At 44.4% G+C, this 27,504-nt stretch overlaps 1 protein-coding gene and 1 long non-coding RNA gene across 3 annotated transcripts in view; both read left to right on the top strand.

The window, feature by feature from the left end:
- The first annotated feature begins 1,771 nt into the window (after positions 1-1,771).
- LOC127578641 (uncharacterized) lies at positions 1,772-16,903 on the top strand. Its single transcript, XR_007957542.1, has 3 exons — positions 1,772-2,138; positions 7,440-7,540; positions 16,743-16,903. It is a non-coding gene; the product is annotated as an uncharacterized LOC127578641 (long non-coding RNA).
- A 290-nt stretch (positions 16,904-17,193) lies between these two features.
- LOC127578248 (thioredoxin reductase 1, cytoplasmic-like) overlaps positions 17,194-27,504 on the top strand; it is a 35,270-nt gene continuing 24,959 nt past the window's right edge. The window contains exons 1-2 of one of the 2 annotated variants that reach the window (XM_052030026.1): positions 17,194-17,375; positions 25,919-26,041. In XM_052030026.1, coding sequence (XP_051885986.1) covers positions 25,955-26,041 — 87 coding nt within the window. In that variant the 5' untranslated portion in view covers positions 17,194-17,375; positions 25,919-25,954. Of the gene's footprint in view, positions 17,376-19,302; positions 19,592-25,918; positions 26,042-27,504 lie in introns of those variants that run through there. The other variant, XM_052030027.1, reaches the window with a different exon arrangement.

The raw sequence follows: 27,504 nt of genomic DNA, 5'->3' as shown, positions 1-27,504 counted from the left end.
CTTACAGTGGATACGTTTGTGACCTTGTGATTTTCATGGCTGATCTATCAGGGTGGTGGTAATGAACTTAAAATTCATTGCTGAATCTCTCAGTCCGGTCTAAAGGTGCTGCTGACCTTATCAGTTGGAAATCTTCACCTTTTCATCACTTTCATGATAAGAGAAATAACTATCTTATCAATAGGCACAAATAAGCAATGATTTTAATAGAAATTGGTAAATAGGTTTATTATTGTCACATGTACTGAGGTACAGTGAAAAACCTTGTTTTGCATGCCATCCATACAGATCATTTCATTACACAGTGCATTGAGGTAGTACAAGGGAAGAGCAATAACAGAATGCAGAATAAAGTGTTACAGCTACAGAAAGTGCAGTGCAGGCAGACAATAAGGTGCAAGGCCATAATGAGGTAGATTTTGAGGTCAAGAGTCCATCTTATTGTACTAGGGAACCATTCAATAGTCTTATCACAGCAGGATAGAAGCTGTCCTTTAATTTATGTAAAAATAAAAACTGCAGATGCTGGAAATTGAAAACATAATCCAAAAGTTTTGAAAATACTCAGCAGATCAGACCACATCCATGGGAAGAAAAACAAGAGTCAACATTTCAGGTCAGAGATCCCCATCAGAACTAAAATGGAAACAAAAGAAGTTTGTAAAGCTGGGGGGGGGTAACATTTTATTTATGTAGCAATTTTCCCTTCCTGTCAAGTCAACCTAAAATGCTTACCAGCCAGTAACATTGAAGTTACAAGATATAAGATAAAGGAGTGATCATTTAAAAACTGAAGTGTGTAGGAATATCTTCTTGCAGAGGGTGGAGAGTCTCAGGAATTCCTAACACTCCAGGGTTATGGAGACTGGATCATGGGAGGTATTTAAAGAGGGGGAAGTAGCCAGCAACCCAGGTTCAATTCTGGCTGCTGTCTGTAAGGATTTTGTATGTTCTCCCGGTGTCTGCGTGGGTTTCCTCCCACATTCCAAAGACGTACAGGTTAGGAAGTTGTGGGCATGCTAGGTTGGTGCCAGAAGCGTGGCGACACTTGCGGGCTGCCCCAAGAATACTCTACGCAAAAGCTGCATTTCACTGTGTGTTCAGATGTACATGTGACTAATAAAGATATCTTATCTTACATTTTTGAAAGATTGGGGAATTGAGGACTATCAGGAACTGACAGAGGAGCTGAGGCCTGGATATTGAACAGTGGGGCAGAATTAAGGGGCTGAGTGGCCTTCTGCTATTTTCTTGTGTTCTGACACATGGCCAGTGTTCTAATACAAGATGGTGAATATCTGGTTTGCAAAAGAATTGTTCTTTTGTAAAATACTACTTTTGCCCTCTGATAACTGGCACTGAATTGGTTACTTATTTGTTCCTGAATTGAGTTCCTCTCCTGATTGTTCTAAGACTGCATTTTTCCATCTGCTGTAACACTGCAGGTTCAGTTTAACTGCTACCAAATTCCTCAAACTTAACCCTGTAAAGTCTTAACTATTCCGATGCACACCTGCCCACTCTAACAGGTCTACCTTCTGAAAATGCGATCATCCTAACTTCTGGGCAGCCTGCACCAAGTTCTGTCCATCAATCACCCCCCTTCTTGCTGACCTACATTGCTTAAGAACTTCCTCTTGCTTCAAACCTCTGTGGTCTTGTGTCTTTAAACTCTGTACCTTCAACATGCCAATCATCTGATATCTGTACTCTCCTGCAATTCTGGCCTCGAGCATTTCCCATTTCTAGTTTTTCCGTCTAGACTCTAGAGTTTAGGCAGCAGCATTACCTCCTTAAAATTCACAGCTTCACAGAATTGGGGATGGTTATTGCAAAGATGACAAATATTGCACTTTGTTATCTGTTCCAAGTTCTCTAAGGAAAGAAATACTTCCAGCCTAACACTTGGATTTTGTATTTTCTTGGGCCGAATGGCCTGTTCCAGTGCTGTACTGATCTAAGGAAAGAGGCCACTTGCCTTGTTGAGTCCATACCAGCTCAATGTGAAAGCTTTGCAGTTAGTCCCTTTCCCCAGAGTCCTGCAATTTCTTTCCTTTCAGGTTTTTTCTTGAATCCTGCGGTCGAATCTCACTCCAGTTCATCTCCCGGCAGTGCATTGAAGACCCTAAACTCTCAAGGTATTTCATCATACATTTTTGTCCTAATACTACCTCATTTAAGCCTGTTTCAAATTTGTGTAATAATGCTTGTGAGAAACACTAAAGTATTTTGCTATGGTAATTGTTGAGAAATTGTCATGACAAATTTGTCAGATAATACTTCCACACTGAACTTTGAGATGTTTTATTATGTTAAGTTTTCTATAAAAACTAGAAACAGGAGTGCATTGTGAGGTTCCTCAAACCTGCTCCAATTTTGTCCTCAACATTCCCCATTATCCTCAATTCCCCTGCAATCCAAAAGCCTGTTTACTTTGGCCTTAAAAATGTTTATTGACTCACCCTTTACAATTCTCTATGGCAGAGAATTCCAGAAGTTCACAAAACTGTCTTAAATGGGTGTCCCTTTACTTGGGAGCCAAACCCCCTTGTTCTAGATATCCCCAAGAGGGGCAACATCCTCTTATTTATCCTATCAAGTTTGGGGGGCAGGGGGTGGTGTTGGGTAGAACAATGACAGCTGGTAGAAATGCTTCTCACCACTCCCTTATGTTTTCCCTTCTACCCCCCCCCACTTTGTTTTCCCTCATTCCTGTGGGCCCCCCTCACCCCTTCTCTTTCCCCTCCCCTCATGACCAGCCCTCACCTCCCTTCTATTCCCCACCTCCTTCGCTTTATTCCATGGTCCACTGCCTCTGCCACCTACCACCTCCTTGCAACTCGCATTGCAGAAGTCGACCCACGCTGTAATAAGGCGGACAACAGCAGAACCAAGGAGCATACAATTCATGCTTTATTATTTAATGCTAGCAGGAGTGAGGGATACAGAGAAAGAGTAAACAGTGTAACCTGTGCTCTGTACTGATCCCCACTCAAAGATTAACATGTGTCCCTCCTTTTATACTTAAAGGTACCTATGTGCAGAGTTGCACATACTTGGGCAGTTGCTTACAGCAAACTTTAGCTAAACAAGATAAGCCTTAAGCACTTTGTTTCACCCAAGCACTTGCACATCTTACAGTCATAACTATAGTTACACCATGGTTGAAGCAATAAGAGCTGTATATTATTAACCCTTACATTTCCAGTTACTTTTACAACATCATTCTCCTTCATCCCCCCTCTCACCCACCCATCTATCTTCCCCCTCTCACCTGGAGTCACCTATCACCTGCCAGCCTGTGCTCCTCCCTCTCCCCTGATCTTCTTATTCTGGCTTCTGCCCTCTTCCTTTCCAGTCCTGATGAAGAGCCTTGACCAGAAATGTCGACTGTTCATAGATGCTGCCTGACCTGCTGAGTTCTTCCAGCATTTTGTGTGTGTTGCTCCAGATTCCAGCATCTACAGAATCTCTTATGTCTCCACTGAGAAACTGGGGAATGTTCTCTCCAGCCCAGCACCAATGGATTAGAATCTGAAGGATCATTGAGAAGTTCTATTTCTCTTGACATTCCATTTCTTGTTTTAATCAGCCGTCAATGGCCGCATTCAACCAGCATTTATTGTTCAAATCTAAATGTCCCTGCATTGAGTGAGTGGCTGGGCCATTTAGAAGTTAAGAGCCAATCACTTTACAGCTCCCATGGCCTGGCTTTGATTCCGACCTTGGGTACTGTCTGTGTGGAGTTTGCACATTCTCCCTGCGACCTCATGGCCTTCCTCTAGGTGCTCCGGTTTCCTCCCACATTCCAAAGACATGTATGTTGGTGGCTTGATTGGCTGCTGTAAATTACCCCTAGTGTGCAGGTGAGTGGTAGAATCTGGGAGGAGAATAAAAAATAGAATTAATGTGGGTTAGTACTAGATAGTCATAGAGCAATACAGCACGGATACAGGCTCTTCAGCCCAACCAGTCTATGCCAACCATGGTGCCCACCCAGCTAGTCCCAATTTCCTGCATTCAGCCCCTATCCTTCTAAGCCCCACCCCTGCATGTACCTATCCAAGCACTTCTTACATGATACTACTGTACCTGTCACAATGTCACACAAAGAGCAAGATCACAGAAAACCCAAATGCAGAACACCAGAACAAGACTGGAGTCGGGATGCTTCCTCAATTCCAAACGCAGAACAGCAAACAAAAGGAATCTTGCCTCAGGACTCTGAGGCAGAGTCCCAACACAGAAACAGGGTTTTTCAGGAGAAACAGTAAAACCAAGACTGCTCTAGAGTTAACTGCTCTAAGCAGCCAGGAGATGAAGTATACCCAGAGATAGACCAATAGTCTGGTAACCAGTGTTCGTGAAACCAGGGTTCTTATACTAGCCTCCTGAACTTAGGTGTGTGTCATTAGGCAAATAGTAGTGCATGGAAACCATGTGCTGCACAACAAGGCCCCATCAATGGGGATAAGGGGCAGAATTGAGAACCAGCACTTGGAACATGACAGTACCTACCTGCATCACAACGCAAACCTGATGGGCTGAGGTCCTGTTTCCATGCTTCATGACCTAATGGTCCACTCAAAGGTTTGCAGCCAGAATTGGAGCAATTGAAAGCAGTGGGTGTGAGGTTGTGGGGCTGGAGAAGGTGGGGAATGGGGAATGGGAAATGGGGGTAGTTGGTGAGGCTATGGAGGGATTTAAACACAGCAGGGAACATTTAAAGTTGGGACCAATGTGTATCAACAAGATCAGGAGTGAAGGGACAGAGGGAGCTCAGGATTGGGGAGAAGTGAGGTTTGGAAAAGAGTTAGTGATTTGTAATTGGTTTATTATTGTCACATGTACCGAGGTACAGTGAAAAGCTTTGTTTTGCATGTCATCCAGACAGATCATTCCAAACATCAGTACATCGAGGTAATACAAAGGAAAAGCAATAACAGAATGCAGAATATAGTGTTACAGTTACAAAGGAAGTACAGTGCAGGCAGACAATAAGGTGCAAGGGCCACGACAAGGTAGATTGTGAGGTCAAGAGTCCATCTTATTCGTAGTAGGGAACTGTACACTAGTCTTATAACAGTGGGACATTAGCTGTCCTTGAGCCTGGTGGTACGTGCTTTCAGGCTTTTGTATCTTCTTCCTGATGGGAGAGGGGAGAAGAGAGAATGTCTGGGGTGGGTGGCATCTTTGATTATGTTGGCTACTTTTCCAAGGCAGTGAAAAATGTAGTCCATGGAGGGGAGGTTGGTTTCCGTGATGTGCTGGGCTGTGTCCACAACTCTCTGCAGTTTCTTGCAGTCCTAGGCAGACCAGTTGCCATACCAAGCTGTGATGCATCTTTCTATGGTGCATTGATAAAAATTGGTGAGGGTCAACACGTTCATGCAGAATTTCCTTCACCTCCTGAGGTAGGAGAGGCACTGGTGTGGGTTTAAATTGGTCGCTGGTTTGGGCAGCCTCTGTGGAAATAACTGCTGGAGGGTCTTCAACCTGAAGCAGTAATTCTGTTTCACTCTCCACAGAGGCTGCCTGGCCTGCTGAGTATTTCCAACATTTTCTGTTTTTATTTCAGATTTCCAGCAGCTACAGTTTCTCCGATTTTCATTTTAGGTTTTAAGCTGTGCTGTTTTTTTTTAATTCCTTCTTGCTGTTGAGGCAGTACTGGGAATGTTGGCACTAATTACCCATCCTAAATTGTCCTTGAAACGTTGCTGATGAGCTGCCTCCTTGAACCATTGAAGACCATCTACTGATTATATTGCAGCATTTTAATGCACCAGAATGACTTGCTTTCACTGTTCCACTGGGTCTGTATCACACACTGGACTGAACTTTGTACAGGATTCCTTTCAGAAGGCTTTTAAAACAACTAGCTACCTTCACAATTGCCAATGCTGACAGGAGTTTTGTTTAAATACCGTAGTCGTTTTGCAGGAAACACAAACTAACAATTGTGATTTGAACTCATTAGTCCAGATCTTATGATCACTAATTTAGTGATATAACCAACATACTCTCATAGCTGGAGACACAAGAGACTGCAGATGCTGGAATCTGGAGCAACAAACAATCTCCTTCCAATCCTCCTCTGCTCCCCCTTTACCACATCCCCCCTCCAGCCCCCAACCACCCATTTCCATCCCCCTCCCACTCCTGGTTCCATCTATCTACAATAAGATATAAGATATTATAAGATAAGATATTTATTTATTAGTCACATGTACATTGAAACACGCGGTGAAATGCTTCTTTTTGCATTACTGAGAATGTGCTGGGGGCAGCCCGCAAGTGTCGCCACGCTTCCGGCGCCAACATAGCGCGCCCACAGCTCCTAACCCGTACGTCTTGTTCTGGAACGTGGAAGGAAACCGACCTACATATTTCACCCACTCGCTCTCCTCTGCCCCCCTCCCCATTTGGTTCTGGTTCCATCTGCCATTCACCTCTCCCCCTAATGGTTCCCGTTCTCAGGTCCTTTACCTAACAGATTCCAGCATTGGTAGACTTTGTGTTCCTGCTTATCTCCCTCCAGCGGCTGTCTCCACCCTCCCCTCCTCTCTCCTACTTCCATCTTCCTCCTATATCTTTGTCTGCCTCCATCTATCATGTCTCCCAACTCCACCCCTTCCCCTCCCCTACCTCGCTCGATCTGCCCGTCATCCTTCAACACACCCACCCCCACCCCCACCCCCCTCCAGTCCACCAATCACCTCTGGCCCCTGTCTCACCATTTCCCCTTCTCCTCTTTATACTGGCTATCTCCCCTCTCCACCCTCAGTCCTAATACAGAGGTTTGATCTGAAACCTCAACAGTTCCTTCCCCCCCACAGATGCTGCTCGACCCGCTGACTTCCTACAGCAGATTGTTTGATACTCTCATACCTGCTGTCATATTATAGAACATAGAACATAGACCACTGTGTCTGTGCCAAACACGATGCTGAATTAAACCATATATCTTCTGCCTGCATATGATCCAAATCCCTCCATTTCCACTTGTCTAACAGCCTCTTAAATGCCTCAATCGTATCTGCTTCCATCACTACTCCAGCATCCTATTCCAGACACCCACCACCCTCTGTGTAAAAAACTTATTCTGCACACCTTTAAACCTTCCACCTCTCACCTTAAATGCATGTCCTCCAGTACTTGACGTTTCTACTATGGGAAAAGGATTCTGACTGTCTAAGATATATTCCTTCAGTTGCCACTTAAATATTAGCTTGGAAAACTTAGAAAAAGATGGCAAAAGTGAAGATCACACCCAAAGACTATCTAAAATAAGGAACAGTTCCACTTCATGTTCCGAGAGGCTTCTAACAGCAGAACTGGGGAAGATTTGTGGTGCTTAGTCAAATCTTTGTTTCGAAACAGTTTCGTTTGAATCAGCAACTTTCTGTGAAAGAACAATGTTTCATATTTTTTTTATATAGATTTCACAAGCTGTGGTCAATGATGGTGAAGAATCACTGAAGTGTAGGGCAATGTGGTAATGACCAGGTCATCTAACTTAAAAGCATAAATATCAAGAGAGGTATGTGAAATGACTTTCAATGAACTGACTTCTGCACTGTCCTTTGGAGCATTGACTTGGGACCTTCTAGAGCTATCTGAGAAGCACATTTACTGTCAGTAAGCAAATACTAAGGAATTCACCACCATTCAGGGCCCTAGACAGTCCTTCCAGGTGAAGCAGCGCTTCACCTGTGAATCCGAGGGTGTCATTTACTGCATCCCGTGCCCCTGGTGCACCCAACGCAGACTGGGTGACCGCTTTGTCAAGCACCTTCGCTCCATCCGCTACAGCAGACAGGATCTCCCGGTGGCCATTCCATTCCACATTCCGCTCCCATACCGACATGCCTATCTACAGCCTTCTCTACTGCCACGTTGAGGCCAGATACAGGTTGGAGGAACAACACATATTCCGCCTTGGTAGTCTCCAACCTGATGGCCTCAACATCGATTTCTCTAACTTCCAGTAACCACTCTCCTCTGTTTTCCCTTCTACCCCGCCTTTGTTTTCCATTATTCCTGTGGCCCCCCTCACCCCTTCTCTTTCCCCTCCCCTGCCCTCACCACCGGCTCTCACCTCCCTTCTATTCCCCACCTCCTTCCCTTTATTCCATGGTCCACTGCCCTCTCCTATTGGATTTCTCCTTCTTCAGCCCTCTGCCTCTTCCTACCTATCACCTCCCAGCTTCTCACATCACTCCCTTTCATTCCCCCTCCCTCCCCCCCCACCTACCTTCCCCTCTCACCTGGAGTCACATCACCTGCCAGCCCGTGCTCCTCCCCCCTCCCCCCACCTTCTTATTCCGGCTTCTGCCGTCTTCCTTTCCAGTCCTGATGAAGGGTCTCGGCCTGAAACGTCGACTGTTCACAGATGCTGCCTGACCTGCTGAAATTCCTCCAGCATTTTGTGTGTGTTGCTCCAGATTCCAGCATCTACAGAATCTCTTGTGTCTCCACTGAGAAACTGGGGAATATTCTCTCCAGTCCAGCACCAATGGATTCGAATCCAAGGGATCATTGAGAAGTTCTATTTCTCTTGACAGTCCATTTCTTGTTTTAATCAGCCGTCAATGGCTGCATTCAACTAGCATTTAGTGTTCAAATCTAATTGTCCCTGCACTGAGTGAGTGGCTGGCCATTTAGAAGGAAGTTAAGAGCCAATCACTTTACAAAATGATATCTTTTGGCCTGACTGGGTAAGGCTTCTTTCCCTGAAAGCAACAGTGAATCAGATAGACTTCATATGACAATCCTGTAATTGCCTGGTCACCACTAATTTTCTTTTTAATTCCTAATTGATTTCTTTGAATCTAAATTTCTTAAATTTCATTTAAACTTATATATACCAGACAGATATATAGATAGATAGATTAGTTTATTATTATATACACCAGGGTACAATGAAATTCCTTGTTCTCCTGACGCTCAGAGTAAACAGTGTACATGGTCATAATAGATACAGTGTTCTGCGCTTGTAAGATCTTATCTTATCTTATCTTATCTTATCTTACAAGCGCAGAACAACAGAATGGTGCAAAGATTGTCGTGCAGTCTGAATTAGCGCAAAACAAAATGCGAAAGTGACAATAACAGAATAATTAAGAGAGGTCGAGCTAAAAGTCCGAGAATGTGACAGCACCACTGAGAAGGGGATGTGGAAGAGGTGCTGGTTCAGAAGTCTGATAGCAGTGGGGAAGAAGCTGTTCTTGACTCTGGACGTCTGGGCCTTCAAGCTCCTGTATCTTCTCCCAGAAGATAGAAGAGAGAAAAGGGAACGGCCAGGGTGGCAGGAATCCTTGACGATACTGTTAGCCTTCCTGAAGCAACGCACGGTGAAGATGGACTGGATGGGAGGGAGGGACAAGCCTGTGATGGACTGGGCAGTGTTTACTGCTCTCTGCAGGTTCCGTCAGTCCAGAGCAGAGCAGTTGTCATACCAGGCTGAGATGCAACCCGTCAGTATACTTTCTATAATGCATCTGTATAAGTTCATTAGAATCCTTGTGGACAACCCGAATCTTCTCAGACGACTAAGAAAATCAACACGCTGATGCGATTTCTTGATCGCTGTCTCGGTGTGAAGGGACCAGGTGAGGTTGCTGGTGATGTGGATGCCTAGGAACTTGAAGCTGTTGACCATTTTCCCAGGGCGACAGTGGCTAACATGAGGGGATATAATTTTAAGGTGATTGGAGGAAGATACAAGGGGGGTGTCAGGGGTAAGTTTTTTACACAGAGAGTGGTGGGTGCGTGGAACGCACTGCTGGCAGAGGTTGTGGGGGGCAGATACATTAGGGATATTTAAGAGACTCTTAGATAGACACATAAATGATAGAGAAATGGGGGGCTATGTATGACCTATCCCTCTAAACTTTTCCTCTCCATGTACTTATACAAATATCTTTTAAATGTTTTTTATTGCATCAACCACTTCCTCTGGCAGCTCATTCCACATACCCACCACCCTCTGTGTGAAGAAGTTGCCCCTCAGGTCCCTTTTAAATCTTTCCCCTCTTACCTTAAACCCATGCCCTCTAGTTTTTAGTTCCTCTTCCCTGGGAAAAAGACTGTGTGTGTTCCCCCTATCTATGCCCCTCATGATTTTATACACCCCTATATAAAATCCCTCAATCTCCTACATTCCAAGGAATAAAGTCCTAGCCTGCCCAACATCTCCCTATAACTCAGGCCCTTGAGTCCTGACTGCATCCTCGTAAACCTTCTCTGCACTCTTTCCAATTTAATGATGTCTTTCCTATAACAGGGTGATTAAATCTTTTCTCAACTACCATTGTGCAGGAGGTACAGAAGCCTGAAGTCCCACACCACCAGGTTCAAGAACAGCTACTTCCCTTCAACCATTTGGTTCTTGAACCAACTGGCAAAACGCTAATCACTACAGTCTAGCAATACTATGACCACTTTGATCACCTTGCACTAAAATAGACTTCTTTTTGTTTTAATTGTGTTCTTTCTTATAAAAATTGTGTATAATTTATGTTTTTCTTGTGAATGCTGCTTATCTGATGCTGTGTGTCTGTGATGCTGCTGCAAGTAAGTTTTTCATTGCACCTGTGCGTACTTTACTTGTGCATATAACAATAAACTTTGACTTTGAAAATTGTACACCAAGTGCTAGTCCCAAATGAAAAAGAAAAGGCTTGATTTTGTATCATATCTAATTGGGAATGAGTCAGAGCTGAACATAATAGGCCTCTGAGTTCATCTCTGCAGAAGCGATACTGATTGGTTGCTGCAGGAAATCACCATGAATTTTTGCACTGTCATGGTGACACTGTCAGTCTTGTTCACTAGGGAGTTGCTTGCTGACACCTATGCCCTTGGTAACTTGTACAGGCAGAGTAAAGCAGCTGCATAATTGGATCAATGCTTAAAAGCAGACCAAAACAGAGTAAAAGCAGCTGTTTAAAACCTACTTCATTTCAGAAGTTTGCCGTGTGCTTTCTGCATTATTGAACAACATGATAACTTGCATTTAGATAATGCCTTTAAAATAACAAAACATCCCAAGTGCTTCACATTTATCAAACAAAATTTGACCCTGACCTTCATGGGGAGACATTAAGGTAGGGGCAGTGATAGTGAGTTAAAAGGGAGAGCTGGAGAGGTTTAGGGAAGGAATTCCAGATTTTGGGAATTCCACTTTCTCTCTGGTATAAAAGCAGTTCTCTGATGTTGGAGGGCTCTCTGATCTACAGGCTGTTCCCAGGGAGCACACACCTAGACAGACATCAAGTTCTGCTGGAAGGTCTTCAACTCAGTGACACACTTTGGTCTGCCCGAAACTTGTTGGTCTTCAAGCACTGCGAGATGTCCATAGGGCAAATGCTGCTGAATGGCGCATTCCAGGCTGTAGGAGTACGTGCTGACGGATGCGTTGAAGCTCAGTGCAGCCAATGCAAGGACCACAGTCTAGGCTCCTTCCGCTACCACATGTGGAGGGGCTGAGTTGGGTGGGGAAGCCCCTCAAACAATGAAAGGTGTATCACCCCAGGAGGCCACATAAGTGGCAATGGTGCTATGGTTTTAAAAAATAAGTTAACACTACTGAATGTATCAACCATAAAGATAAAAGTTTCTTCTTTTGTATATACTTATATCATGAATAAAGTTTATTTTTGAAATTTTAGAAGAGCTGCTAAAACTTCCATGAATTTTGCTGTGGAATTACTGAAGTTTCACACGTTTTGATATATTCTGAGTGTATAAACCTCTAATGCCAAGTTACATGTAAAGGTGCAGAACAATGAGTAAATATTTTTAGGGATTTACTTAAATTGAGAGCCTGGTGTTAATGCCAAGAGATTTAATGGTAATAATTTCACCTTAGAAAGGTGCCATGTAAACTTCATGTGCCTCAAGACACCTCCTGTTGGAATCAGATCCAAGCAAGGCTAAGGGGAGGTGAAACTAATTACAGCCAGTGTGGTAAGGTTTAAGGAAAAGAGACATAGCGAGGTGAAGTCCAGGAGAATTCGGGGAGAGAGTTTTTAGTTACGTTATCATGATGGCAAGCAAAGAGGGGAACACAGGTGAAAAACTGGAGGGTGTAACCAGCAACTTAGGGCTGGAGGAGTTGGCAGAGGTACTACAACAACAAGTCGCATTTATGTAGCATGTTAAACACATGTGTGCACCATCTTAGTGTTTCATGATTACTGGGGAGGTCCTGCTTGAACAACCCCCTTCCTACCCACCTGCACTAATCTCTGTATATATCCCTGTGGAGACAAAAATCGACGCCAATTCATGGTCGGATAGATCACAAGTAGGTGCAGAAATAGCCCCTCGAGCTTACTCTGCCATTCAATGAGATCATGAGTGATCTTACCTTTGGCCTTAAAACTTTATGGTCTGGTCCCCATATTCTTTGATTCCCCTGTAGTCCAAATATCAAGCTATCTCAGCCCTAAGTATACTCAAAGGATCAGCATAGGTCTGTGGGTTGGAGAATCACAAGGAGTCACAGAACTCTTCAGCCGGCCTTTCATCCAGAGTCCATAAGCCCCCAAATTCAAGACTCCCTCATCAGAGTCAAACATCCTCATGGGTTGGCTGGTCAAAGAGCAAAGTTTTATATTGGATCGTAAACGGTAAGGGACAGAAAGTCTTAAGGATTGAATTTCAGAGTCTAGGGTTTAGTCAACAAACCACTTAGAGAGCGGCAAAGGTTTGTCCGAGAGTCCAGATCTGGTGGATGTCATGTCTTAGGGCTGGTTGAGTTCACGAAGAAGGGGGATGGTGAGACTATTGGAGGTTTGAACATGGTGATCTAGAAGCAAATATAGGTCACAAGGCATGAGGGATTAGGACAGTTTGTATCCTAAACCTGACACTTTCCCATTAATGATCAACGTTAGTTGCTTGGGTGATAGAACAGGATCTGAAGGCACAGCCTCAGAATAAAGGGACGTCCCTTTAAAACTGAGATGAGGAGGAATTTCTTCAGCCAGAAGGTTGTGAATCTGTGGAATCTGTTGCCACAGAGGGCAGTGGAGGCCAAGTCATTGGGTATATTTAAGGTGGAGGGTGATAGGTTCCTGATTGGTAAGGGGGTTAAAGGGTTATGGAGAGGTGGGAGAATGGGGTTAAAAAAATTAGCCATGATTGAATGGCAAAACAGACCCGATGGGCTGAATGGCCTAATTCTTATCCTATATCTTATGGTCTTAAGGAGGGAGTCTTTGGAGGAGGTGAGTGGAAGGTGCTTATAGATAGATAAGCCAGTCACATTTAAAATATAGCTAGGCCATTGTAAGTCTTTATGAGTGTATTTTGTTTTGTAAATACAAAAGATATAAGAAATAGTTGGCCTTGTGGCCCCTTGAGGCTTCTTCACCAATTGATAGCATCATGACCTCTAAGTTACTCACTTTCCCCTTTCCCTGTCTCCCTTGGTGCACAGAAACCCTTCAATCTCATCCCTGAATACACTTAACAACTGAGTACAAGAAATTCTGCAGATGCTGGAATCTGGAGCAATACACAAAAAGTGCTGGAGGAACTCAGCAGGTCAGACAGCATCTATGGAGGGAAATGAACAGACGTTTCGTGTCAAGACCCTTCATCAGGACTTCCCCAGTCCTGAAGAAGGGTCTTGGCTCGAAACGTCGACTGTTTATTTCCCTCCATAGATGCTGCCTGACCTGCTGAGTTCCTCCAGCACTTTTTGTGTATTGTAACTGAGCATCTAATTCCTTCTAGGACAAAGAGTTCCAAGGGTTTGCTAGCCTCTGAGTAAAAACATTTTTCCTTCCTTTCAGTCCTAAATGTGTGACCTGAGACCTTGCCCTTAGTTCTCCACCCTCCAGTCAGGGGAAACAGTCTCCCACTATCTTGTATGTCTCAATGAGATCACCTAACTTTCAGTGAGTAGAATCCCTCATCCTAAACCAGACACTTTCCCATTAATGATAAACATTGATTGCTTGGGTGAGAGAACAGACTCAAAGGTGGATCATGGTGAATCACAATTCACCATATAACGCTCCCCACTTTCTTTTAGACAATCCCTCGGGATGGCTTGCTTCTGGTCTAGTTCTGTGGGTTCTGAGGTAGTTGATGAGGCATCAGTGGGGAGGAGGTGCTTGACAGTGCTGGAGGGGTGAGGCATGATGTGCTCCTTCTACTACTGACGCTGGGCCTCTCTGTGCTCCCAAGGAATGGCGCAAAGTTCACAGTTCTATCCTGAATGCTCCTCCTCCATTTTGCCTGTTCACTGATCAGGAGTCAGTGGAAATGTTATATTTTTAACAAGGAAAGTGGGAAATATAGCCCGAGGTAGAATTAGGGTTTTTCAGGTCGATTCAAGAACCTGACGGCAGTGGGGAAGAAGTTGTTGTTGAACCCTGAGGTGTGGGTCTTCAGGAGGAAGGGTACCTCCTCCCTGATGGCAGCAATGAGAAGGGGGCATGGCCCAGATGGTGCGGATCCTTGATGATGGATGTTGCCTTCCTGAGATATCCCCTCTTGTAGATGTCCTCGATGTGGGGAGAGCTGTACCCAATGGTTACGATCACTGCTTGGTAATTGGCTTATTATTGTAATATGTACTGAGGCACACTGAAAAGATTTGCTTTGCCTGCCATCCAGACAGATCATTGCAAACATTAGTACATCGAGGTAATACAAAAGGAAAGAAGCAATAACAGAATGCAGAATGTAATGTTACAGTTACAGAGAAAGTGCAGTACAGGCAGACAAATAAAGTGCAAGGGCCATGACAAGGTAGATTGAGAGATCAAGAGTTCATCTCTATTGTATAAGAGGTCTGTTCAAGAGTCTTATAACACTGGGATAGAAGCTGTTTTTGAGCCTGCCATGATGTAGCAAACTTAACATGGAGGTGAAGTTTAGCTCTCAAATTTCAGACGTATAGTCCACAATACCTTTGACTGACAGGATCAAAGGTATTTGTGAGGCCAAGGACAGAGAGGCAGTCTGTGCCCACTGGAACTCCTCAACTGTGACTACGTCCTTGACATGAGCACTCTTGACTCCATCTCACAATAAACTACTCACCGCCACTCCTGACTGACAAGAAAGGGTCACAAGCCAACTGAGGCCACATCTGGATTATTGGGTGCAGTTTTGGTCACCACAGTACAGAGAAGATGTAATTTCTCTGGAGAGGGTGTGGAAGAGATTGACCAGGATGTTGCCTGGAATGAAGTGTCTCTCATTCACGAGGAGAGACTGGACAGGCTGAGCTTGTTCTCCTTGAAGCAGAGAAGGCTGTGGGTGGATCCTAATGGAAGTGTACAAAAGTATGAGGGGCATAGCTGGGCTAGATAGTAGTAAATGTTTCCCCATAACTGATAAGATAAGATTTCTTTATTAGTCACATGTACATCGAAACACACAGTAAAATTCATCTTTTGCGTAGAGTGTTCTGGGGGCAGCCCGCAAGTGTCACCACGCTTCAGGTGCCAACATAGCATGCCCACAACTTCTTAACCCGTATGTCTTTGGAATGTGGGAGGAAACCGGAGGAAACTGGAGCACCCGGAGGAAACCCACGCAGACACGGGGAGAACATACAAACACCTTACCAACAGCGGCCGGAATTGAACCCAGGTCACTGGCACTGTAATAGCGTTATGCGAACTGCTACACTACCGTGCCTGTAGATACTAATGTAGTAGGTAGAGACTAAAAATAAACTTTTTGGTTTTAGTACAATTCTGCAAACTATTAGAATTGGACATAAAGATGTTGTTTTAAGAAAACTAAGTTTGAGTTAAGAGTGTGTAAACTCAATGTGGTATCAGCAGCTTTAGATGCCCAGAGCTTTAGATGCCCATGCCCAGAAGTGTCCATATCAGAGGGCATTGGTTGAATGTAAGAAGTAAGAGGTTTCGGGGGGACACAAGAAAGAATATTTTCACCCAGAGGGTTGTTGGAATTTGCAATGCACTGCCCGAGAGTGTGGTGGAAGCAGAGATGCTCACAAAGTTTATTAAGTCTTCAGATAAGCACTTAAATTGCCAAGGCGTTGAAGGCTACGGATCCAGTGCTGGTAAATGGGATTAGATGGGTACTCGACGATCAGCATGGACAGGATGGGCTGAAGGGCCTGTTTCTGCACTGTATTACTTCATGACTGAACAACCAGGCCTCGGGAGCAGTATCCCTGCTGCAGATCTAAAGCTAGGAGGACAAGAACTTCAGTCACAACTGCACAACCATGCCTCCATGCATCTGGGAACAGCCACAAGGACTGAGGCACCATCAATGTGGCCATCTTCAAGGAAGAAGACGAATCCAATTGTGTTACCTATTCTGCGGAGGGATCTCCTGCTGTCAGAGGGGTCTTCCCGCTGACCGCCACAGGGAAAGTAATCGCCAGTGTCCTCCTCAGCCACCGCGCAATGATCGAGGGGCTCTTCCCGAATCACAGCTTGGATTCCGTGAACACAGTCATAGAGTGACCAGCGCCAGCGACCCGGATTCAATTCCTGCCACTGTCTGTAAGGGGTTTGTACGTTCTCCCCGTGCCTGCGTGGGTTTCCTCCGGGTGCTCCGGTTTCCTCCCACATTCCAAAGACGTACGGGTTAGGAAGTTGTGGGCATGCTGTGTTGGCGCAGGAAGTGTGGCGACACTTGCGGGCTGCTCCCAGAATACTCTACGCAAAAGATGCATTTCATTGTGTGTTTCGATGTACACATGACGAATAAAGAAACCTTATCTTATCTTACAGACCCTTCGGCCCAACTTGTCCATACCGACTTCAACATCACATGAACTTCACCGCCCAAACACTCCAGGAGAAACAACAAACGATCTGCTGGAGGAACTCAGCAGGTCGAGCAGCATCTGCGGCAGGGAAAGGAATTGTCGGCGTTTCGGGTCTAAACCCTGCATCAGGACTCATGCTGGGGGCTGCACCAACTATAATTGGCCTCAAGGTATAAGTCTCATTGGTAGCTCAGTACAAACACAGACCTGAGACTAAAAACGCAGACCTAAACACATTTATTTTTAAAGAAAGGGACTATGATAGACACTATGATTCAGAAGATTTGGACTCTCTGAATGATTCTGCATTAACTTTAGCTCAGTCACATCCCTGCAATTAAACCCAATGTGATCTTGGCCAATACCACGTTAATTGCCAGTGCATGAGTACACAGGGCGGTGAAGAGTTGAACGGAATGACGTAGAGTTGGAAGCTCCTCCTTTGATGGGTTTCGACACCCTGATGTAAGACGCTGTGACCGTCTGAATTGCCATTATTCTGCCTGTAACCTTGCAGCTCGTTGCTGGGAAGCTCTGCAAGCCGATAAAACACACTGGGTTCTTCGTGCAGGAGGGCTGGCACGGAAATCCACAGGTAGCGGGGCTCGCCTTTTAAGGGCAACCTGGGGTCTGTGAATGCAATCAATTTTGGTTGTTGAGTTGGCGTTTATGGTTCGCTGCAGAAAAATCCTCGCTGGATCGACCAGCCCCTCCTGATTTTTTTTCTCGCTCCCTCAAACTATTTTCAGTGTGGGATTTTGGAGGGAGGTGTGATTGGAGACCGGTTAAACGACATGTCTAGCAAGGTTAATGAGCTGGGGTACTCTGCTGCGGGACGATAATGTTAAATTTCTCGGTCGGTGTGTGCTCCAGAGAGAACTGGCTGCGTGTCCCAGTGAAATAAGAGGACTTTAACAATGTTCTCTCCGTGAAATGGCAAACCTATTCATTGTTCTCTTTTAAACGTGTCTTCAACCGGTGTAATGTGATCTAGTTTGAACCTTGATAGCATCTGCCTTAAAGTCAATTCTTTTGCAAGTCCAAAGCATAATTTTTCACTCGGTAGTAAACCAGTATTTCTCCCCTAATGAACCAGAGTGAATGTTCATTCAACGGGCCTCATGCACTGGCTTCGGGGGAATGGTTTGAATTTGCATTGAATTGCAAAAAAAATTCTCTTGGATTTGTTCAGATTGAATTTCCTCCCCACCAATTTTCTCTCTGGAATGATGTCATTGAACCGGAGAGCATGCAAGGCAAAAGACTTGAGGGTGTTCCTGAGACTCGAGGGGCTTGGGTTATGCTGGGACTTTATTTCCCTGGATTATAGTGGGCTGAGAGGTGACCTTTAGAGGTTTATAAAATCATGAGGGGCATAGAATGGTCATGGTTCCCCCCCCCCCCCAAGCGTAGGGGAGTCCAAAACTTGAGGGTGCAGGTTTAAAGTGAGAGGGGAAAGATTTAAAAGGGATCTGAGGGGCAACTTTTTCTCTTAGCAGATCGTGAGTATAAAGAATGAGGAAATGGTAGAGACAGGTACGATACAATGTTTAAAAGACATTTGGACACGTACGTGGATAGGAAAGCTTTCGAGGGATATGGGCCAAACGCAGGCGAATGGGACTAGCTCAGATAAACAACTCAGTCGGCATAGACCAGTTGGGCCGAAGGGCCTGTTTCCGTGCTGTATGACTCTGACACTAACTATAAGAAGCAACTATAAGAAGAGTACTGGGTCTCAACAGAAGGTTGAAGGGAGGTTTTAAAAATAATAGGTTTGATAATAGAGAGATGGTTTCTACTTGTGGGAACAAGCTCACATAGAGGATGTTGACATTAAAATAGCAAGAAATCTGATCAGCAGTTTAGAGGACTGGTTAACCAAGGAGCGGTAAGAATGTGGAAGTTATTCCCATGAGGAGTGGCTGTGGTGAAGAGAGCAGTATGAATGCATTTGAGGATATTGGAGAAATAAATGAGGGTGAAGGGAAAACCTGATGGGTTTAGATGAAAGGACATGAGTGGAGCATAAATGCTAGTATGGACTAGTTGGGCTGAATGGCCTTTGGCCTGTATGCTCCATTTGTTTATGTCTCAAATATCCATAGGGACATTTAAGAGACTCTTAGACACATGAATGATAGAGAAATGGGGGGCTATGTGGGAGGGCAATGTTATATAGATCTTAGAGCAAGATAAAATGTTGGCACAACATTGTGGGCCGAAGGGCCTGTACTGTGCTGCAGTGTTCTTTATGTTGAATGTGTATACCAGAATTGTCTTTGCAGTCAAAACTGAGGACTTGAACGTTTATTCCTACTTGAGTCAATAGGATTGGATGTTGAGATGTGTTTACAATTGGCAGTAGATGCATCAGTGCTCGTTTAGCACCAGATTGGGTACAGGTCCCGCTTCCTTTGTGTTGCAAACACAGGAAAATTTTTTTTTGTTGTGTGTGCGAAGTGTTGCAATCGGTTGGTTTGTTTTCAGTGGGAAGACCAGGAGACTGGCTGATGCTGCCCTTTTGAGCAGTTGCACAAAGTCAAGTTGAAACAAACCGTTGAAGAGAAAATGTAAATGAATTTCACTCGCCTGTGATTTAATGCCAAAATGTCATCGGAAGAGGAGGTTTGCAGCCTCACAGTTGCTCCTAGGATTTTGCTGCCTCCTGAACAACAAATGATATACTGGACTGCCTGCAAATTGTGTGTTGCTCCAGATTCCAGCATCTGCAGTCTCTTGTATCTCCATTTTGCTGCCTCTCACTGTGGATTGGAATAGAAACGATGGAGGAGCAAAGTACCTGATCTGGTAGGAAGGGCACTGGGAGCAGTTGGTTTGAATGGGGATGGTTTCTACTCTGATGTATCGTGTGTACACAAAAATGTTTAGTGCAGGGAGAGATGTAAAACTTGCAGAGATGGAAGGTGCCCTCTTGTTTAATCTGGTGGTGAACTCATGCCATTGGTAATGCAGATGGTTGCACAATAGGTGTAGAAAATTGGGTATAGTTTATCATTGTATTGCAAGAATAAGTATTGAGAGAACCACCAAAACAAGCCCCCTGCCAGTGGGATTTTTATTTTGTTGGGTGGGGTAGACCCAGTGGGAAAACTAAGGAATATTTTGTGCCTTTTTATGAAAGAGTTTAGGCTTGTAACTTTGTTCAGATGATAAGTTGCTATGACATCTCTTGTATAAATGCTGCAGTAAATTATTGGAAGTTAAGTGTTGCACATTGAGTGGTGAATTTTGCAATAACTCTGTTGGGAAAGTAGAATGACTGGGCAGAAACCAATCCCCGGAGAGGAACGTGAATGTTTTCAGATGACACAATGAAGGAGTGTCTGTACAGCTGCTGAAACGGATCACAGGTGTATGACCACACTCTGAGTTCTGGAACATCAGGAGCAGCACAACCAGTCCCTTGAGCCTGCTCTGCCATTCAGTAAGATATGGCTGATCCATTTTTTACCTTTTTGCCACTTTCCCACTCTCTCTCCCCATTCTCCTCGACTCCCTTGTAATTTGAAAGTCTTTCATTCTCTGCTTTGCTTTGAGTGTATCCTGCCTTCCCACTCCCCTGACCGGAGAATTGTAAAGATTCACTACCGTCTGAAAAAAGTACTTAGCCATCTTTCTTAAGACCATTAGGAGTAGAATTAGGCCATTCAGTCCATCGAGTCTGCCCCGCCATTTTAGGCCATTCAGCCCATCAAATCTGCTCCGCCATTCAATCATGGCTGTTTTTTTTTTGCAACCTCATTCTCCTGCCTTCTCCCTGCAACCCTTAACCCCTTGCCAATTAAGAACCTATCAATCTCTGTTTAAACTCATCCAATGACTTGGCCTTCACAGCCCTCTGTGGCAATGAATTCCACTGATTCACCACCCTCTGGCTGAAGAAATTCCTCCTTCATCTCAGTTTTAAAGGGTCGACCCCTTATTCTGAGGCTGTGCCCTTGAATCCTAGACTCTCCTATTGACGGAAACATCCTCACTACTGTCCAGGCCTTACGGTATTAGGTAGGTTTCAATGAGATCCTCCTCGTCTATGGGCCTGTACTCAATAGACTTCAGACATCAAAAGCTTCTTATCGGTTAAGCCTTTATTTCTTGTGAATCTCCTCTCAACCCTCTCCAGGGCCAACACATCCTTCCTTGGATACAGGGCCTGAATAGGTGACCGCTTCTGAATCTGGTACCCATGATAGGGGAAACATTCTTTTGGAATCTTGTGTTTCAATAAGATGACCTCTCGTTCTTCTGTATGCCAATAAGCAACAGGTAAATTTTCAGTTGATGTTTGGCATTTGAGGTCAGTTTTGCATTTGCTTTGAAGTGATTTGTTTTCCCTGTCTCCTGCTTCTCTTTCTAAACCACTGTTGCAGGCTTCTAAAAGAAGTGGTTGCAGCGGTAGTGCATGCATTGGTCGTCTTCCAGACTGGTTCCAACAGCCTGGGAAAACACCAAATGCAACACTGCTGAGGAAGGGTGAGATAATGGAGACTAAAAGACTAAAGTAACCTGATACCAGTTGTTGGGAAGATATTTCAGGAACATAACAGAATGCTTGGGGAAGAAGAATCATAGAGTTGGTCAGAACAGAAACAGCCCTTCAGCTCATCACACCCTTGCTGACTTTTTTGCTCATCTACGTTAATCTCATTTGCCTGCATTAAAACCATAATCCTTCTATGCCTTGCCTACGTAAATTTGGTAAATTAAATTGGTTTATTGTTGTCACATGTACTGAGGTTGCATGCCATCCATACAGATCATTTCATCACATCAGTGCATTGAGGTAATACAAGGTAAAACAATAACAGAATACAGAATATAGTGTTACAGTTACAGAGAGTGCAGGCAGACAGTAAGGTGCAAGGCCATAACGAGTTAGATTGTGAGGTCAAGAGTCCATTTTATTGTACTAGGAGACCCTTCAATAGTTTTATAATAGTGGGATAGAAGCTGTCCTTGAGTCTGGTGGTACGTGCTTTCAGGCTTTTGTATCTTCTGCCCGATGGTGGTGGTGGTGGAGCGGGGGAAAGAAAGAAGAGAGAATGTGGCATAGTAATTGTACCTGATTGCACCACCTCTTCTGGCATTGTTCCAGGTATCAACCTGTTTTATTTTGAAACACTTTCCCCTCAAATCCCCTTTAAAACTCCTTCCTCTCGCATTAAACCTATGCCGCCTTGTTTTTGATACCTCTACCACAGGAAAAGGAACCTGACTCTAACCTATCTGTACCTCAATCTTTTGTTTCTATTGGTTACCACCTCTGCCACCTTTGCTGCCGGGAAAACAAGCCTATCCAATCTCATGGTTTTATTAAAGGGAAACTATTTCTTTTCTGGAATGTAGTTAACAGGGTAGATTGAGGAGTCAATAAACGTAGTGTATTTGGATTTACAAAAGTCATTCATTCAATAATTATTGAATTTGAATATTCATTTCAATAACAGGATTGAAATGCCTAGTACTAGAGGGTATGTGTTTAAGGTGAGGGGGGAAAGTACAAAGGAGATGCGCAAGGCAAGTTTTTAGTGGTGTGGACCTGGATTGCATTGCCAGGGGTGATGGTAGAGCCAAGTAGGATAAGAGTATTTGGAAGACTCTCTTAGATAGGCATGTGATCAATGTGCAGGGAAGATGGATTAGATTAATTAGTCATTGGTTTAATTAGTTTGGCACAACATCGTGGGCTGACGGGCCTGTCCTGTGCTGTACTATGTTCTATGTAATAAGGTGCTAATTGAAGATTATATGGAGACATAGATAGGGTAGGTGGTCAGAATCTTTTTCCCAGGGTAGAAATGTCAAATACTAGAGAACATGCATTTAAGGAGAGAAGGGGGAAAAGTTTAAAGGAGATGTGTGGGGCAAGTTTTTGTTTAAAAGAGTGTTAGGTGCCTGGAACGAGCTGCCAGAGGTAGTGGTGGAAGCGGACGTGGTGGTGGTTAAGATGCTTTTAGATAGACACGAATATGGAGGGATACGGATCATCTGCAGGCGGAAGGGATTTGGTTTAGTATGACATAATGGTTGGCACAGACACCAGGGGCTGAAGGGCCCCTTGCTTTTTTGTTCTATGTTGTTGTAAAATTGAGCACTTGACAGGCTGAGGGCAATGTATTAGTGCGGGTAGGCAATTGTTTGGGTATTTTAATTGGCATACGGTAACCAAGAGGGTGTCATTGAGTGGGGCCTTGGTTTGCACTTAATAACTTGGGCAATGTGATGAGGAATTTAAGACCGTCTAAAGCACTGACAACAGTTTGGGTCTTTTAAAGAACCTGGAACAGTACAGGAACAGGCCCTTTGGCCCACCATGTCTGCACCAACCATGTTGCCAATCTATTTGTCTGCACAGGATCAATGTCCCTCTATTCCTTGCCCGTTCATGTCTGCCCAAATTCGTCTTAAATGTGGCTGTTGTATCTCTGGGCATATTTAAAAATGACCTTGCCTTGCATGTTTTCTTTAAACTATCCTCCTCTCACCTTAAGCCTATGTGCCCCAGTATTTGACATTTCCACCCTAGAGAGTAAAAGACTCTGGCTATCCACCCTATCTATGCCTCTCATAATGTTATTAACATGATTCTTTGGCTTTGATTGTGTTAAGAGTGGGTGGTTTTGAGGGTGCATAGGATCCGAAGCATAATGGCTGATCTCGGTGAAACCAGCAGGTCTTGACAAGGTAATGTTGAGAGCGTGCTTCCAGTAGTGAAGGAATCTAGGTTGACGGGGCATAGTCTTAGGGTAACAGATGAGATTGGATGTAAAATTAAAACATGATCCGTTTGAGACCAAGCACTTAATTTTTTTCCCTTCTCCATACCTGACCTGGAGGCATTCACAAGCAAAAAACAAACTGCTGCAGGAACTCAGTGGGTCAGGCAGCATCTGTGGAGGGAAATGGGCAGTCAATGTTTCAGGTCGGGACCCTTTATCTGGACTGATCCGACCGTCCAGATGAAGAGTCGCGACCTGAAACGTTGACTGTCCATTTCCCTCTACAGATGCTGCCTGACCCGCTGAGTTCCTCCAGCAGTTAGTTTGCTCCAGATCTCCAGTCTCTTGTACCTACATTAATGGAAGGATTGAACTTGATCGAGAACAAAGGGCATCTGCTGAGCAAGTCACCCTGACCTGGATAAGATAAAGGGTCAGGCTGCAATGGGACAGCACATCTGAACCTCCAAGAATCAGACCTGAACTGACAGTCAGCCTCTGTTGGGGATCAGATGTTGGCTGCTTAAGGCCAAGATAAAGTGGAATTTCTTACTTGAGTTGAGAATCTTTGGAATGCTCTCTTGCGGACGTTCATCATTAAGTATATTCAAAGCTGAGATTTCTTTTGGACTAAATAGGAATTTGGGGTTCTGTGGAGAACAAAAGGTGGATCAGCCGTAACCTTACTGAGTGATACAGCAACCTCAATGGGCTGAATGGCCTACTGGTTTTTCTTCTGTCGCAACCTATCTCTCTCCTCTACATCACTGGCTCAACTTCAGCAGAACATTCACCCACTTCCTTTCCATTGGCTTTAGTAGCCCACTTTACACTGAAGCTCTATTTTTGGGTTCCAAATTCTGGGTCAGACTTTATTTAGGATGCACTTTGTGTAGGTTAGTGTTGGTGAGGAGGAAGGAACCACTCAGAATAAAATTGTGGTTTTTGTTTTGAGAATAGCAAAGTTTGACTCTTGCCAATGTTTGCCTTTGGGGTGGAACTGTTAACACTGTCTGTAAAAAGAATCAAAACTGCTGATGGTGGGTTAAAGATTGCTGGAAACACTCGGCAGGTCAGGCAGCATCTGTGGAGAGAGTCAATGCTTTGGGATTCGAGCATTCTTTTTGTTTTACCAGCCGTGATAGATTGGTTGGTATTAAGGTGAGAAATGGCAAAACCAGAGGGAAGGTAACTTGCCTGGTTAAAAAGATTATGATCTGGAGCACGTGACAGGAAAAAGTTGAAAAACATTTAATACATTGCTTTCTAGTATTTGTCACAGTGTTGTAATTGTAGGGCTAAAGGGAAAGTTGTTTACTCGTAGCTGCACAGTGCAGGCCTCTCGAGTCTGAATTAAAAACTTTGGTGATGAGACAGCACCTCTGCTACCAGAGAGTGTGGGCATTGATGACGAGGCTACCATCTCAGTGACCATCCTTAACGGCCCAAGAATTGACTGACTTGCTGGGTTATTTGAGGGCAGTTATGAATCGACCACACTACAACTTCAGTTTCATAGGCTAGCTTACTTTAAGAGGCAGTAATAAAGTGTGAGCATTTTTATTCAAAGAGGAGAAACGTGCAACTGTGTGTCTAACACTAGCTTTTTAAAAATTAATTTTGAGCTTTAACAGATTTCCCAACTATTCTGCAGGGATTTGATCTTGTCTCCTAAGTGTTGGTTTAGGCCTTGGAGTTATTAGACAGTAACAATTGCTGTTTCCACATCCCTTGCCGAATTAATTGGATAGCTTTTCAAAGAAGCCTGATTCTTTGATTGCACAGAATTAATTCTGTGTTTATTTGTACGCAGGAAGTCCATGACTAAGTGAATTTGAGGGGGAGGATTAATTGGACCAAGTGCAAAAATATATTTTGACAATTTTAATTTTTTTTCAAATTTCCTTCAGAGTTTGGGAATCAGAAGTGAAGTTGGTTATAAGTTTGAGTTGAGCATATGAGGTAAACGTTTGGTCTACGGTATCGAGACTAGTGGGAGGAGAAAGTTGTAGCCCAGAGCACTACAGTGTTTCCTGTGCAAGTAAAATGGAAATTTATAATGGTGGGGGGGAGGAATGTAGGAAGGAAAGAAAGTACTTGGTTGTGAGCAAACTATGACGACAAGAGATAAGGATGTGTAGATGCATGTTTTTCAATTGCAGATGAGGTTAAGTGACTCAGAAAGGAACATGAGTTTGTATTTCTAAAATGCAACCTTGAATGGGGTCAAAGATCACACGAGGGGGGTAGGGAAAAGAGAAACTATCCAGTGTGACTAATAATTTGCCCTCTAATTCTGTGAAGTAAACGGCTTGTTTTTTTCCCCCTGGTATTTGTTGGAAGTGATTTGAGCAGGAAGCCACATGTTAGCTTTCTCTTTTTTAATCTTCCCTCACAGGCTTGGTAAGAAGGCAGACTTCACAATCTGCTGGCGATGAATGAAGTTGCTGGATCGCAGGGGCCCTATGACTACGACCTGATCGTGGTTGGAGGAGGCTCCGGGGGGCTTGCAGCTTCGAAGGTGAGGCTCGGTGCAGTAGGAACAGAACCGATCTCATTGAAGTTTGTGCAGTGAGGTTAGAGGTTTCTCGAGGGGGTGAGAGTGTGAAAAGTCTCAATGTGCAGGAATATCTTCCAAATCAGTAGGCCCACAAAAAGGAAAGAATTGGGAGCAATCTTTATAACACAGGATTTTGTGGTTAAAACCAAATGAGCTAACTGATAAACTAAGTAGAAGGACAATCAAAACAAAATGCAAAGAATTCTTGTGCTGTCACTTATCCTTGCATTAGGCCAGTGTTTATGGGTACGCAAAAACTTGTATTCCATCTGGGTGCTCTCCAACCTGAAGGCATGAACATCAAATTCTCAAACTTCTGGTAACTGCTCCCCTTCTGTCCCTTTTTCCCCTCTTTTCTCTCTCCTCTTTATCCACCTGGCCTTCCATCACCCTCTTTCCTTTTTTCTCTTTCTCCCCCCCCCCCACCACTACCCTCTATTCTTACTCGCCCCCCCCCACCTGCCCATCACCCACACACTCCTCTGACTGCTTCCTTCCCCCATGCTCCACCGTCGTCTCCTATCAGATTCCATCATCTTCAGCCCCTTGCCACCTACACCTTCCAGCTTCTGATATCATTCCCACTCTCCTCCCTCCCTCCCTCCCTCTCTCCCTCCCTCACCTGCCTATCACCTCTCCTCACCTGGATCCACCCATCACCTGCCAGCTCTTGCTCCACCCCTTCTCCCCCCTCCCCCCCCCCCCCACCACCATTTTATGCTGGGCATCTCACCTTTTTCTCTCCAGTCCGTATTGGTTTATTATTGTCACTTGTACCGAGTGGAAAAACTTGTCTTGCATACTAATCGTACAGGTCAATTCATTACACAGTGCAGTTACATTGAGTTAGTACAGAGTGCATTGAGGTAGTACAGGTAAAAACAATAACAGTACAGAGTAAAGTGTACGTACCCTCAGGCTCCCGTATCTTCTACCTGATGGAAGAGGAGAGAAGAGAGAATGACCCAGGTGGGTGGGGTTAATGAAGGGTCTCGACCCGAAACGTTGACTGTCCCCTTCCTTCTGTAGATGCTGCCTGACCCAGCGCCTTTGTGTGTTGCTGCAGTTTCTTTCTGAGTGCTCCTGTCAGGTCAAACTGTTTGGGGAGTTGAGGTGGGAGAGGGGCAGGTACAAGGGAGTCATTTCTGGTGTATTTCACAGTTCATAAACTCCATCCATCTTCCTCCAAGATGATTCTTAAAACTCTTAATTCAGCTTTTCATCATCTGCCTAATACCTTGTGTGGCTCGGTATCATGTTGCGTGGCACTGTTTCTAAGAAGCATGTATGCCTTCTAGTGCTATGTTAAAAGCTAACACTGGAAGTTGTTTAGTTGATTCATTTGCAGAACGAGGTACAGTCAGACTCCAATAATCCAGCATACTCGGAGTTTTGTGCTGCCAGACCAGCAGATTTTCCACATC

The sequence above is a fragment of the Pristis pectinata genome, chromosome 15 (assembly GCF_009764475.1).
Source record: "Pristis pectinata isolate sPriPec2 chromosome 15, sPriPec2.1.pri, whole genome shotgun sequence".
In the NCBI taxonomy this organism is placed as follows: Eukaryota; Metazoa; Chordata; class Chondrichthyes; order Rhinopristiformes; family Pristidae; genus Pristis; species Pristis pectinata.
The sequence above is the reverse complement of the archived record's forward strand: the minus strand, read 5'-3'. Positions and strand labels throughout refer to the sequence as shown.